Here is a 13,767-nt window from a genome sequence, read left to right as displayed (position 1 = left end):
AGAATCCTGGGAACTGTAGTTTGTTAAGGGTACTGAGAGTTGTTAGGAGACTCTTATTCCCTTCACCGAGCTACAGTTTCTGAGTGGTTTAGCAGTCAATTCCTCTTCCCTCTGTGATGGTAAAAGGTTTCTCGTAATAACTCTCTTTGGGGGAAGCCATAACTGTTTAAAGTGATATGATGCTGATTTAAATGCAAAGTGCAGATGAGGCCTAAACGTTGTTGGACACCAGCACAATGTCCACTACCCCTAATCCAAAGTCATGTCACCGCACATTTTATAGACTACCCAGAACCAGAGAAATGCTGCATCTATTTGTAGATGTCCAGAACAGAAGTAGCTGTTCAGTATGTGATTCCACACATGTATGGGATTATAACCAACAACTAGAAGAAAAACCCCCATGTGTCTTAATACGAAGGGCATATTTACACTGTACTTCACTATGTCAGCTCTATAGCAGGTGCAGCATGGAAGAAAATTCTCTCAAGCAATCCACACTGCATGCAAAATGTGCCAGGTGAAGCAATGCATGCATAAACAATTATCTACCAGAGCCGGCCACCACAGAAAAAGGATGTGGTTGTATGAGATGATTCTCTCTCTCTCTCTCTCTCTCTCTCTCTCTCTCACACACACACACACACACACACAGAGTACACATGAGGCAATGTGTGTCTGTGAGCTTGAGGTTTACTTCTGTAACTTATCATATGTAGAAAGCGAACCTTTTGCCTTCATTTCAGCAAGGCAGTGTCAGACACCAAGGATAATAAAACTGCACAAATACTATAAAGATTTCAAATGGTAAGATTCACAGACACTTTTCTTTTTGTAGGAGAGACACAAAACTCAAATGCTACACAATACCTTTCCAGCTGCAGGATCCTGAAGGCTCAGATAACCGGGAGGCAGGCTGGTTGCCACTGGTATGCTGTGTTCTTGAGACACTAGCTGGTCATCTTTCAACAAAGGTAGCCAAGCATATCCCACTGCACCCAAAAGGAGGTCTAATTAGCATTAGAACATTTTGCTTTGTTGAAATAAAGAGAAGCAACAAAGGTCACACACAAAAAACTAATCTTGTCATAAATGCTTGACCTAAAATGGTACTACGTAATACAGGAACAACACAAATCATGGCTTCAATCAAAGTATAGCTACCTGATGTTTCCAGGGCCTCTTTCTTTTTGGCATTAGCTTTCGCATTTATGTCGCAGGTGACGTGATAAAATGAAAAGAGAATGTGGTGCTTCTTATGGAGTTGAGTAGGCAGCTCAAGCTTCACCTGAAATGTAAAATGTTGCAACCATCTTTAGTTGAGACGGACACAAACAAGAGCAAGAGGGGGATCCTGGATGGCTTGAGCCTGATTTTAAGTTATCATTGTTTTAATACAGTCAACTTCCCCTCTTGCCCCTACGCTGTGGAACTTGTGCATAAAATGGGGATGAGAGTACAAAACTCTACCCAGTTACATAAGTCTATTACACTGAGAGCCAGTGTGGTGTAGTGTTTAAGAGCGGTAGACTCCTAATCTGGGGAACCGGGTTCGCGTCTCCGCTCCTCCACATGCAGCTGCTGGGTGACCTTGGGCCAGTCACACTTCTTTGAAGTCTCTCAGCCCCACTCACCTCACAGAGTGTTTGTTGTGGGGGAGGAAGGGAAAGGAGAATGTTAGCCGCTTTGAGACTCCTTAAATGGAGTGAAAGGCAGGATATCAAATCCAAACTCTTCTTCTTCTTCTTCTTTTTAAAAGATGTCTTTTAAAAAATAGCACTGTTCAGGCAAGCCTTTGGAACGTGTTTTTTCAACTAACCTGCCTTTATTGATGTTTTAATTGATGCTATTGTAGTATTATGTTTTTATGTTGTACACCATATACAGTGCATTTTATAAATATTAAATAAATAAATAACAAAATAATTGACTGTGTATCTTATCATTTTCAAAAACTCTGTGTGCGTATAGAACCACCTCACAGCCCCAGCCCTTTCCTTAAAAACAGTCAGTTCCTAAAGGCCTGTCTTCTCTTGCCAATGGAAGGACGACAAGGAAGGAGCCAGTCTAACTTCTCTAGGGAGGAAGTTCTAAAATTTGGGAGCAGCTACCAAGAAGGCCCTCTCCCGTGTCCCCACCAAGCATGCCTGTGAGGGTGGCGGGACCGAGAGCTTTAACTGTTAAATGTATCCTAAATAGTAGTAATATGTACGAAGTCACAATAAAATAAGCTTACCTCATCATAAAAATCAGGGTTCTGTGAATGATGTAGAACAGCTGTATATGCTGCTGATGCAAAGAGTGGTCCACCAGGCTTTCCGTAGATACACTGTTCAAATAGATTGTGCTTTAATTCGTTTGTAACATTTTGTATTCCCAAGAACTGCTTTAAGTGCTCAAAGCTCTGAAGGCTTTATCAACCTGGATTCTCATAACTAATATGAACTCTTGTCATAATGGGGCTGGAAGAATTGATGTGGATCGTACTTTATATGAGACGACAGTGTACACTGGACTGTTTCTCTCTCTCTCTCTCTCTCTCACACACACACACACACACACATGAAACAGTCCAGTGTACAATCTCCTCTCATCTACCTACCTACCTACCTACTTACCTACCTCCAGGGGGCAAGACCTGAATCAATGGTTTCAAATGATAGGAAATGAGATTCTGACTAAACATTAGGAATCATTTTCAGATGGTAAGAGCTGTTTGACAGTGTAGGATGGTGGACTCTACTGGAATTTTTAAACAGAAGTTGGGTAGTCCTCTGGCAGAGAGATTCCTGCATCGGAGGAGGTTGGACTAGATGACCCTTTGGGTACCTTCCAGCTCTATAATTCTATGATTCTAAGTACTGCAGAATAAGCATTTCCAGAAGTCCTACTAATAATTGTCATTATAAAGGATTGTTATGGAAATACAAACAATGCATGGAACAGCCTCAGTCGTGCGGCTGCCAAAGAAACTGCTTTTGACCTATTGCTTTGTGAATGAGATCCATCTCTGCTCACCTTCATGGGTTTGGCTCCTTCTTCATCGGAACTTTTAAATTCAATGCAGACTGTTATATTCCGTGCCTGTAAGAGAAAGGCGCAAATGGAAATTATTAGCTCATAAATTACATGCAAATTAAAGACGTGTGAAATACAAGGCTTTGTTCCCAATCTGGCACTATGCTGCCAAGTTGAGAGCAAACCAGAGCAGTGTTATGAAGCCAGAAAGAAGACTGCAAAATATTTAACCTCTTATCAACTGGAGTATATGAACACAGAAAGCCGACCCTTCACTTTTAAACCTTGCTTTGGTTATAATTCGCATTCTGTATATAGTAATATTCAAAACGATCATTAATTTATGTTTATTTTTTCAGGTTTAACACTGGAGTTCTGAATTTGGACATACTGCGTTCTTAAATGTGGTTTTTTTTTAACAGGGTATGTCTATGCGGCTGAGCCCTGCTTTAAAGCAGGTCTCATTTATTTCAGTGAAGCACATCTTAATGAAAGAGTGTTTAGAATCAATCCTGGTTCCATTACATTGCAGCTGCTTCTCTAATATCATTAGCTGCTATAGTTTGTCAGTTCATTAACCCTGATTGAGATTTTGGAAAACGAAATGCATTTTTTAAATTGAGCAAAAGAAACAAACAGAAACGAGAGGCCTGTTCCACAGGAAATTCTGCTATACAGGTCCAAATGCTATTAATAAAATCAACAGGTCTTATTTTTACATAAATGCGTGTACAACTGGGCGTTCCAAAGGTGAATAGGGTTCAGACGTATTCTATATTCGTTGCAAACTAAGGGCCAAATTATCTCTTGGTGAATGGTTATTAGGAGCACAGTGAGCTTTCAAGGAGCAACGAAGCTAGCATTCAACTGCTTAATCGCACTCAAATCCCTTGTGAGAACAGCTGAGGCCAAGCAGCTGAATAATTGAAAGCATCACTTAATTGCTAGGGATCTAACCTATGCACTGAAAGCTGCTTGTGAATCCTTCAGTTTAAGGGAATCGAGATTTTAGTCACAAACTAGTCGATAGGTAAGTCCCGCTGAACTAAGAGGGACTTACTTTTGAGTAAACACACTGAGGGTTGCTGTGCTAAGGCTCTTGCTTTGGCATACCTTGTTGAAGCATTTTTGGCTATCGTATTTCAGATGTTTGGGATAGATGTAGATTTGGTTTTTATATACTCTATAAGTCTGGGAGTACTTTGTCGATTCTTGGACAAATTCTTCCACCTCTACCGTGGGCTGATGCTCCTTGATATCATTGAATGGCTTGATTGGAATAAAAGATGATGTCACACAATCTTGAGAAAGAAAAAGAAAGGAAGGAAACCCTTTAGTCACAAAACTGTAGCCTTTTACTATTATGGGCTATAATCTAGAAAGCCCAGCAAACACAGCAGGGCTTCTTATACCTCTTCCCTACAACCCCCACAACAACCACACCATCACAGCTCTTGATGGATGAATGAATCAATCAGACGTTGGTTTTCTGGGTCAAAACTCATACTTGGCTGAGCAATATCTTGGTGGGATTGGGGAGTGCTGAATCTTGGAAGATGTGAAATATTCAAACCCTGCTGGGCACCCAGCAGCAGTGAGGGATGAGTGCTGCTTCCCTCTCATCTGTTTTCCTTTCTGGGTGAAGTTTGGGGGGAGTTGGGGGTTCCCTGGGCTGGGAAACCCTCCAGAACTGGCATATTATATCCTCCTGTTTGGGATAAATATTTGGGTAATTGGAAAGCTTTGGACTGAAGTTGTCTTTACATAATACTATGTAAAGATACACACTATGTAAAGATGCACACATGGGCATCCACAGGGTGGGAACTGGGGCGGGGGGCTTGTTTCTTCCCAATTGGATGAACCGTAATCCACAAATTCCTGGCTTACCTTTTAAAAATAGCATAATTCTAGCATGTGTAGCATTTTTATTATTTGTATGCTGCCCATCTGACTGGGTTGCCCAGAACATGCGATACAAAAGTAAAATGTACAGGTACTATTCATCTCATGTTTTTGTGAGAAATCAGCCTGCTTTCCCTGTTCAGTGTTTTACTTTCGACCTTCCCCCACCTGGAAAAATTCCTGCAGATGCCTATGGATGCAGAATTTGTTGAAGTGCGACTGACAAAGGAGGAAATCCTATGAAACTGGCAGAAGGGGAAACACGAGTGATACATATATTTCCTTTGTGCATGTTCTTAGGGCTCGTGTGAAGACGGGGGATATTATCTCTGTCCCCGTGTCAGAAAAAAAGGCATCTCTTTCCATCACACAAGGTCTGAAAATGCATGGGAAGGAAGACTAAGACAGTCATGCTTCTACTTTTGCTGCTTGTATGGAATGTTTGAAATTGCAAATGGTTTTATCCATGAAATTCTGTGGAACACAGACATGGTGATGTGCAATGTAGCCTAGTGTCAGATTTGTTAATGGTACAAAAACTGCCTATCTACCAAACTCCTTCACAAAACTCCACTCCTATGCAAAGCAACCACAGAGTCAATAAAAACAACCCTTTTTTTTAAAAAAAGTGATATTCATCCCCCCCCCCACTTGATCCCAGTGTCTCATCACAATGGTTAGCAATTTCTTAGAAATTATAAATTGGAATCATACTTTGGTGCTCCAAAGGTACAGAATCAACTGTGATTTCTAAGCTGCCAGGTATGATCTGAATTTTGTTGATCTTCTCTGCCCTGCAAACATCAGAGGAATATTTTTTAAAGGTGCCACGGACAGAATAAGCAAGAGCAGTTGTAAATGAACACAGACATAGATCACATCTACACCATATGTTTGAAGCACTCTTAATCCACTTCAATAGTCATTGTTTCCCCCAAAGAAACCAAGGAATTGTAGTTTGTTAATGGTGTTGAGAGCTGATAGGAGACCTCTCACAGACCAACAGTTCCCAGGACAAATTAATGGTGGGACCAGTGGTTAGGGAACATTGGCCCTCCAGATGTTGATGAACTATAACTCTCATTATCCTTTTTCATTGGCCATACGCCTGGGGCTATTGACAGAAATAGTCCAGCAACATTTGGAGGAAACCTGCCCCCCCCCAAGTATAAAGGAAAATGGAATTAGTGATTTAAGGCACAAAGAAAAGAATAAAGCAAAACATTAAATTTTAGTGAACTGCTGAACTACAGCAAAATCCATTTTTCTTCTCAAATAGAAGTGAGGTAACTGTCAGGAAAAGAACTCTTTTATTAAATCTTATTCCTGTTATTTTTCAGCAACAATTATTGTAATAATGGTAGGAAATAACTCCAAGCAATATTCACTGCATTGTCATTCAGCTACGCCTAGCTGAAAAAACGGTGTCAGCTTCTGCATTGTAACAATGAAGGGATGAGGAACGAAGTGAAAGCTCTGTCTAGGTGACCATTATTCCATTGCTGAAAGCTCTTCAATGGCAAATTTGAAAAGCATTATCAAGGCTAGAATTGCTAAGCCATATAGAACAAAGCCTTGCTGATGACGAATTGCCGTAGCTTCTGAAAAAGCAAACTAGGCTGGATTCAGCCACTGAAGATTAACTTTGTACTGCAACCTGAAGTACAGAGTAACCCTAGGACTCTCTCTGCCCGTGGCTTAAGAGAAAACCCAAAGCAGGCTTGTCCTGAGAGCCCTGTTAGGGAGCTGTAAAAGGTAAAGGGACCCCTGACCATTAGGTCCAGTCGTGGCCGACTCTGGGGTTGCGGCGCTCATCTCACTTTATTGGCCGAGGGAGCCGGCATACAGCTTCCGGGTCATGTGGCCAGCATGACTAAGCCGCTTCTGGCGAACCAGAGCAGCGCACGGAAATGCCATTTACCTTCCTGCCGGAGCGGTACCTATTTATCTACTTGCACTTTGACGTGCATTCAAACTGCTAGGTTGGCAGGAGCTGGGACCGAGCAACGGGAGCTCACCCCATCGCGGGGATTCGAACTGCCAACCTTCTGATCGGCAAGTCCTAGGCTCTGTGGTTTAACCCACAGCGCCACCCGCATCCCTTCCCAGGGAGCTGTACACAGCCCTAAAGCAGTTGGGTTACCAGCTCCTGTATGGAGCCTGAACATATAATCAAAGTTCCAAAGATGACACAGAAGCCTTGCTTTGTTAAATTCTTATAAATCATTGAACATGAACATAGAGAGGGGTGAAAAAGACCCTTAATGAAATGAAGCAGTTACTGGGTGAAAACAACTCTGTACGGGACTTCCTGCTTTGCAGTGAACCCGGCAAGTCATCCTCTTGGGTGCTTCGGTACCCGGGAGGGTTCCCAGACGGAGATTAATGCGGGGTGGAAAGGGGCATGTCTCCCCTAACCTTTCGAGGGTATTGAAAGGGCACGAACCGTGGTTGTCCCTTAATGCCTTTTTTGTCGTTTGTGAGCAGGGTAGGAAATCCCTGTCTCCCAGATGAAAAGTTAAGGGCACTGGGCTCAATGGCTCCGTCCAAGGACAGCCCCAACCAGCTACCATGGTGAGCTGCAGAATACCTTTGAATTCGGACATAATTGGCGAGTGAAGAGGCACCCCCAACCCCCAAAAGATCCTGATTTAAGCTGCAGGAGAAAATCAACTGTTTGGAAAGGTTTGGAAAGAATGAAAGATGCTAAATTCTTCTTTGCTTGAACGGTGGAAGGAGGGGAGGAAAGCCATTCTTTTAAGACATTTTTCTTTTCTCGGGATCTATGTTATCCACCATCCCAAAAGTAATGGAATGCAAAGTTTTCGGGAAGAGTGGACTTTAAAGATACCTCTTTGTGATGGGTTTATTTTATAATGAAGGACTTTGCCTGAAAGGAGGAGGAGAGTAACAACCTTGAGGGACTTTTGAGGGATTTTGACCACCCCTTGGAACTTTGTATTGTGAAATAAAAATAGTAAAGAAGAAAAGATTGGTAAGAACTAGACTGACTGTCTGTTAAGCACTCAGAAGAGAATGAGCTGTGGAGTTGGATGTAATGGAACTGAGGATCTGCAGGATGGAGTGCAGGAAGATTTATTAGTTTAGGGGGGAGGATGGAGAGGAGATATGGATTTTGTTGAGATTACGTCAACCCACCCCTCTTGGAGCTTGAAGTTGGAAATAGGAATGTTAAAGGGATAGGACGGACCACAGTGTATACCACCTTGACAGTTTCAGAGACTTTCAGCAGAGAAGAAAAGATATGGATTATGTTTATTTATTAATGATTTATTAATGAGCCGGTTGTATGTAAAAATTCAGATTAAATTTGGCGAAATGTGAAGGGTGGGTGATCCTGGGAGACTGGCAGTGTTAGAGGGGGGATGTGTGTGTGTGTGTGTGTGTGTGTGTGTGTGTGTGGATTTCATTTTCACCCTCTGCACACAGCACCAGTGAGGCTTGAGTTGTTTATTACTGGGACAGCAATGTTCAAGTCCATGTTAGAGAGGAATGTGTGTCTGTTGTCTGGGAGGAAGCAAGATCTGTCTTTCTCAGGAAAAGTGTTACTCAAGAGGTATCAGAAGGAAATGTTTCAAAATTGATGAATGGCTATTATAAATAGATAAAAGAGGATTTACTGTACTTGACTATTTTGAGAACAGGTTATAGCCATGTGGACGCAGGTGGCGCTGTGGGTAAAACCTCAGCGCCTAGGACTTGCCGATCGCATGGTCGGCGGTTCGAATCCCCGCGGTGGGGTGTGCTCCCGTCGCTCGGTCCCAGAGCCTGCCAACCTAGCAGTTCGAAAGCACCCCCGGGTGCAAGTAGATAAATAGGGACCGCTTACTAGCGGGAAGGTAAACGGCGTTTCCGTGTGCGGCTCTGGCTCGCCAGAGTAGCTTCGTCACGCTGGCCACGTGACCCGGAAGTGTCTGCGGACAGCGCTGGCTCCCGGCCTCTAGAGTGAGATGAGCGCACAACCCTAGAGTCTGTCAAGACTGGCCCATACGGGCAGGGGTACCTTTACCTTTATCTTTATAGCCATGTACAAAAGCCACAGCAGAAATTGGTAATGGAACAGGTGATGTGTAGGGAGAAGGGGGTGAATGGATTTTGAAATGATAGTTGAAAAGATTATTTCATTGGGAGCAGCAAAAGAGGCAGGAAAATAGAGGAGACATCAGGGTGGGTAGAAAGTCAGCTTTTAAATTTGTATTAATTTGTATTAATTTGGTGACAAATTGTTAAAAATTATGAAAAAGCAATAAAAATAATTGGCAAAAAAAGAAAAAAACACCTTTGTACTTCCATTTAGTCAATATACCTGATAAAACACTCCTCCATGAAATGCATCTATATATCTTTAATTCCTACACTTTCCCCTTGCTTCAACTGAAATTAATTCCATTCAGCACTACAATCAAGCGGCCATAAAGTTTGTTAATGCAGCAAACATCTCTCCAGTTTTCCCAAACAGCTTTGCTGGAAACCCACTTTGGCATGCAACTGACTAATGTGAAAACCATTCCATGTAATGTGGTTGTTTTGGCACTCATCTCTTCTGTGCAAACAAAACCATTGATGCAAAGGAGTTAATCAACACAGCCAAGCAATGATTCCTTACCTCCTGTATTCTGTGACGAGTTTCATTAAGTCATCCGTTGAAATTTTGCTACTTTCTTGCCTGAACAAAGGTGAGAACCGGGAATCTCTGTCAATATTTCCCTGATTATCTTTAAAGACTGGTCTGTAACAAAGGGGAAACAATATATTAAATGAAAACCAAGCTTTTGTTAATTATCTCTAGGGATGCATGAGTTCCTTCCTTTGCCACTGAGTTCTACTTTCAAGCTTTCTTTTTATTAATTCCATCTTTTTTTTAAAAAAATCCCCAAACCTAAAAGTAAACATAATTTATCTGGAGGTTTTCAGCAATACGTCAGTCAGATTGTGGCGTGGGCATTGAAATCCAAGTAGTTCAATAATATTCACACCACACACCAGATTTCTGGCAGCACTTAGGATAATATCAAGTAGGTACCTCCATTCTTGTTGCGGGTACAAGTCTATGCATATTTACCTGGGAATTTACCTGGGAATAAACTAGGGTGACCAGAGCACCTTTAATGGTGGAGTAGATGAGGGAATTGACGCCTTCCCATGCTACACTTAAAGGTGCAGGTGTCCTGTCCTCTTACACTTTTTGGCCACCTTGGAATAAACCTCACAGAACAGAGTGAGACTGACTTCTGAAGATGCAGCCACAGGGCTGCATAATAAACAAACAAACAAACAAACAATTGTATAGTTATACCCCGCCCATCTGGCTGGGTTTCACCAGCCACTCTGGGCGGCTCCCAACAGAATATTAAAAACACAATAAAACATCAAAAACGTCTCTAAACAGGGCTGCCTTCATATGTCTTCTAAAAGTCAGATACAGTGGTACCTCAGGTTACATACGCTTCAGGTAACATATGCTTCAGGTTACAGACTCCGCTAACCCAGAAATAGTACCTCGGGTTAAGAACTTTGCTTCAGGATGAGAACAGAAATCATGCTCCGGCAGCACGGCAGCAGCAGGAGGCCCCATTAGCTAAAGTGGTACTTCAGGTTAAGAAGAGTTTCAGGTTAAGACTCGAGGTACCATTGTAGTTGTTTATTTCCTTGACATCTGATGGGAGGGCGTTCCACAGGGAGGGCGCCAATACTGAGAAGACCTTCTGCCTGGTTCCCTGTAACCTCACTTCTCGCACTGAGGGAACCACCAGAAGGCCAGCGGCGTTGGACTTCAGTGTCCGAGCTGAACGATGGTGGTGGAGACGCTCCTTCAGATATACTGGACCAAGGCCATTTAGGGCTTTAAAGGTCAGCACCAACACTTTGAATCATATATAGAAATTCTGTACCATTGCCATGACATGACAGAAAGTGTTGAGAATCAGGATGTTTTTCTAGGATGCAGCTTTAAAGAAGGGCTGAGCAAGCTTAAGAGCTCCAGGATCTGCTTTGTATTTACTACAGTCCCAAGGTAAGTATAAATTAGTGGCTCAGGGAGGGTGTAGACAGAAGCTGAAGGGCCTGTCAATGACTGAATCAGTGCTGAGGGGGACACCTGCTGTTTGTTGCCTGGGAAGACTGAGCTCACATGAAAGTCTACTCCCCATTTCACCTTAAGTTTTCTCACTTCAGCAGCCTTATTTGGGGGTACAGTGGAGTTGGGAGACTTTGGGTTCTTACTATTGTTAAGCAACCGTAGGCACATGCATACAAATAAACTGGCTTCTTTTGAACTCTCTCCCTCCCTATTCCTTTCCTGACAGGTATGAGGGATCATTATCCTTGATCTTCCCACCATCCACATTTTTTCTTATCTTTTTGATATCTCTTCTGTAGCTTACTTGAAGATGCAGTTGTCCCCATCTTGAAAAACAGCATGCTTTTTTTATTAAAAAGAACAAGGTAAGCCAATGTGAAAATTATTCTCTAGAAAGGAAACATGGGATAAGATGATAAGAGTGACTTTCCACTGAAGCTCCTAGGAAGGGTCTACTTTTCTGAATATGCATAAAGTTTATGTTATAATTGTGACAGTCGGCTTTTATGTCTTTTTCTTCTATTTCTTCTTTTCTCTCTTGCCTTTTTCTCTCTTCCTTTTTATTTCTTATTTTGGTTCTCCTTTACCCCCCCCCCAAGACTAGTTTGGCTTTTATTGTATTTTATGTTGAAAATTTTTCAATTTGTAACAATATTTTTCTTTATTTTTTTTTTAAAAAGAGTGAGTTTCCACTCAGAGAACTGATAAGTTTAGGTTCTGATGCTTCACCTCTTAGTTTTAAGCCCTTCCTTCATAAGATATACAGGTTCAGATTCTCCACCACTGGATATTGGGGAAGCAGTTGGTTAGGTAGATATAGAATCAGACATAAAGGATACTTCTAATATTACAAGTCATTGAGATATTCTACATATTGGATTCAAAAATGGTCTGGTAATATTCGGTGCTCCAGATGTTGTTCAGTTCCCACTCCCATCAGCCCTAGCCATCATGCCCAGTAGCCGTGGGGTGATGAGAGCTGTCATTCACTAACATCTGGAGGGCCACATTTCCCCCCACCTTTTTTTGACTATAATAGAATGGAAGGAAGGCTATATGGAAAATATTTTGTGGGAAATGAGGTCTCCAAGTACAAATCCTATTTGCAAACTCTGGCAGCTGTGGTAGAAATATGAGAAAGGGAGACTGACTTCTCACATTGTAATTCTAATGTGTGCTGCAATTATTGCCTCTTGGGAAAGTGTACAGGGCAACAACCCAAATTCCAGGACACAGAAACTTCTGTTGTGACAAAGGGCAGTTTTAGTGGCCAGCTTGAGATACTGTCAGATTAGGAGTGACTCAAGGGTAAAGATTACACTATGGCTGTATGTGCCTGCTTTAAATTATAATAGCACAAAGTAAAATATAAAAATCCACATTAAATGGGAATAGTACTATAGCCAGAAATTAAAGAAATGGAAAGCACATTCACAGTCCAAGATTTCTGCTTTTCATCATAGCCGAGCCACATTTTGCACAGCATGTTGTATGTGTCTAGTGGAAATATCTATTTATAGCCTTGTGCAATTACTAGGGCAAATTCCACTTTTTGAGCCTAAAACGTGGATAAATCTACAAACTCCAGAAACTTTACTTTGGTTATGTGAAGGGACTATTGATCCACAATTACCAGCCGTGCTAAAGCTATCCTGTGCTTTAATTTAAATGCTGCTTTTGCAGTCTGTGAGCTACCTGTATATGGATTGGTACCTTGTCTGTCTGGTAACATATAAGAGCAGGAATTAAATGGGATGAGTGTGAGATGCAGTTACTTGTCAAGTCAATGCCACTCACTGGACCACTCTATTTCAAACTAACGTGCAATTTAAAATAGTGAAATGAAATTCCGCCCAGCCTTGAAAAGCACAGAAAGGTGAAACAGGAAGTGGGAGAGAGAATCATGTCCCCAACTTCCTTTTTCTGCTCTGTGTAGTTTTTAAAGTTCAGATCAGCAGCTGAACAGAAAGTGGAGTGACCAAGAGGGTAGGAGGGAAAGGGGAACAGACCAGAAGACTGAGGAAGGGAAAGCAGAATGGGGTATGTCACAGGAGTCCGGAATAGAGAGAGAGAGAGAGAGAATGGTATTTAGAGGGTGAAGGAAGACACACATCCACATATACACATACTGTGAAATGGTATATACATATACCAATGGTATATACATATACCAGTGAAATGGATCCTCCCTACCCAAAACCATCAATGAGTCACCCATTGAGCTTCACGGCTGAGTGGGGATTTGAACTCTGCTCTCTGCTCTCCTAGTCCAACCCTCTAACCACTACCCTACACTGGCTCTCTTCATTTGCTTGCCCTGGAGAACTATACCAATTCATAGTCCTCTATATAGGGGTAGTGCTGTTGTTGTGCCTTGCCAGTTCCTTCGCAGCCTCTGTTGGTATGATCCATCACTGAAAATGACATTTACAAAGGCAGCTACGTACCGTACAGACCAGGCAAAGGGCATCCGGTATTTCCCCAACTTGCTGCAGAATTGCTTGTTTGATTTTAACACTCTCTGGGCCCACTAGGGAAAAGAAACCACAAATTAATAATTCCTATAAAGAAACTATCTGAAATCCCATAAACATACTGTAAATGTTACCCTGCTGGATGATCACTTGAAGTTTTAATTATTCACAAGGAAAGAGTGACATGAAAGCTGCACATTTCAAGCACTTGTTGATTCCTCCAACCAATGGTCTGCCATAAAATTGGAGGAAGCTCATTTGTCCATCGGG

General features: G+C 42.0%; 1 protein-coding gene across 25 annotated transcripts in view; it reads right to left on the bottom strand.

Moving 5' to 3' along the window:
* DOCK10 (dedicator of cytokinesis 10) overlaps nt 1-13,767 on the bottom strand; it is a 197,411-nt gene that overhangs the window by 55,382 nt on the left and 128,262 nt on the right. For all 25 annotated transcript variants that reach the window (XR_014511851.1, XM_083442506.1, XM_083442522.1 and 22 more), the window contains 8 exons: nt 13,471-13,553; nt 9,551-9,673; nt 5,638-5,717; nt 4,132-4,319; nt 3,019-3,084; nt 2,237-2,329; nt 1,165-1,288; nt 871-992 (listed from right to left, as the gene is read on the bottom strand). Coding sequence is in view for 24 of the 25 variants with exons in the window: in XM_083442506.1 (XP_083298632.1) it covers nt 871-992; nt 1,165-1,288; nt 2,237-2,329; nt 3,019-3,084; nt 4,132-4,319; nt 5,638-5,717; nt 9,551-9,673; nt 13,471-13,553 (879 nt within the window). In the remaining variant the exon portion in view is untranslated. The remainder of the gene's footprint in view (nt 1-870; nt 993-1,164; nt 1,289-2,236; nt 2,330-3,018; nt 3,085-4,131; nt 4,320-5,637; nt 5,718-9,550; nt 9,674-13,470; nt 13,554-13,767) is intronic.

The sequence above is a fragment of the Podarcis tiliguerta genome, assembly GCF_965153285.1.
Source record: "Podarcis tiliguerta genome assembly, chromosome: 5".
Classification (NCBI taxonomy): domain Eukaryota; kingdom Metazoa; phylum Chordata; class Lepidosauria; order Squamata; family Lacertidae; genus Podarcis; species Podarcis tiliguerta.
The sequence above is the reverse complement of the archived record's forward strand: the minus strand, read 5'-3'. Positions and strand labels throughout refer to the sequence as shown.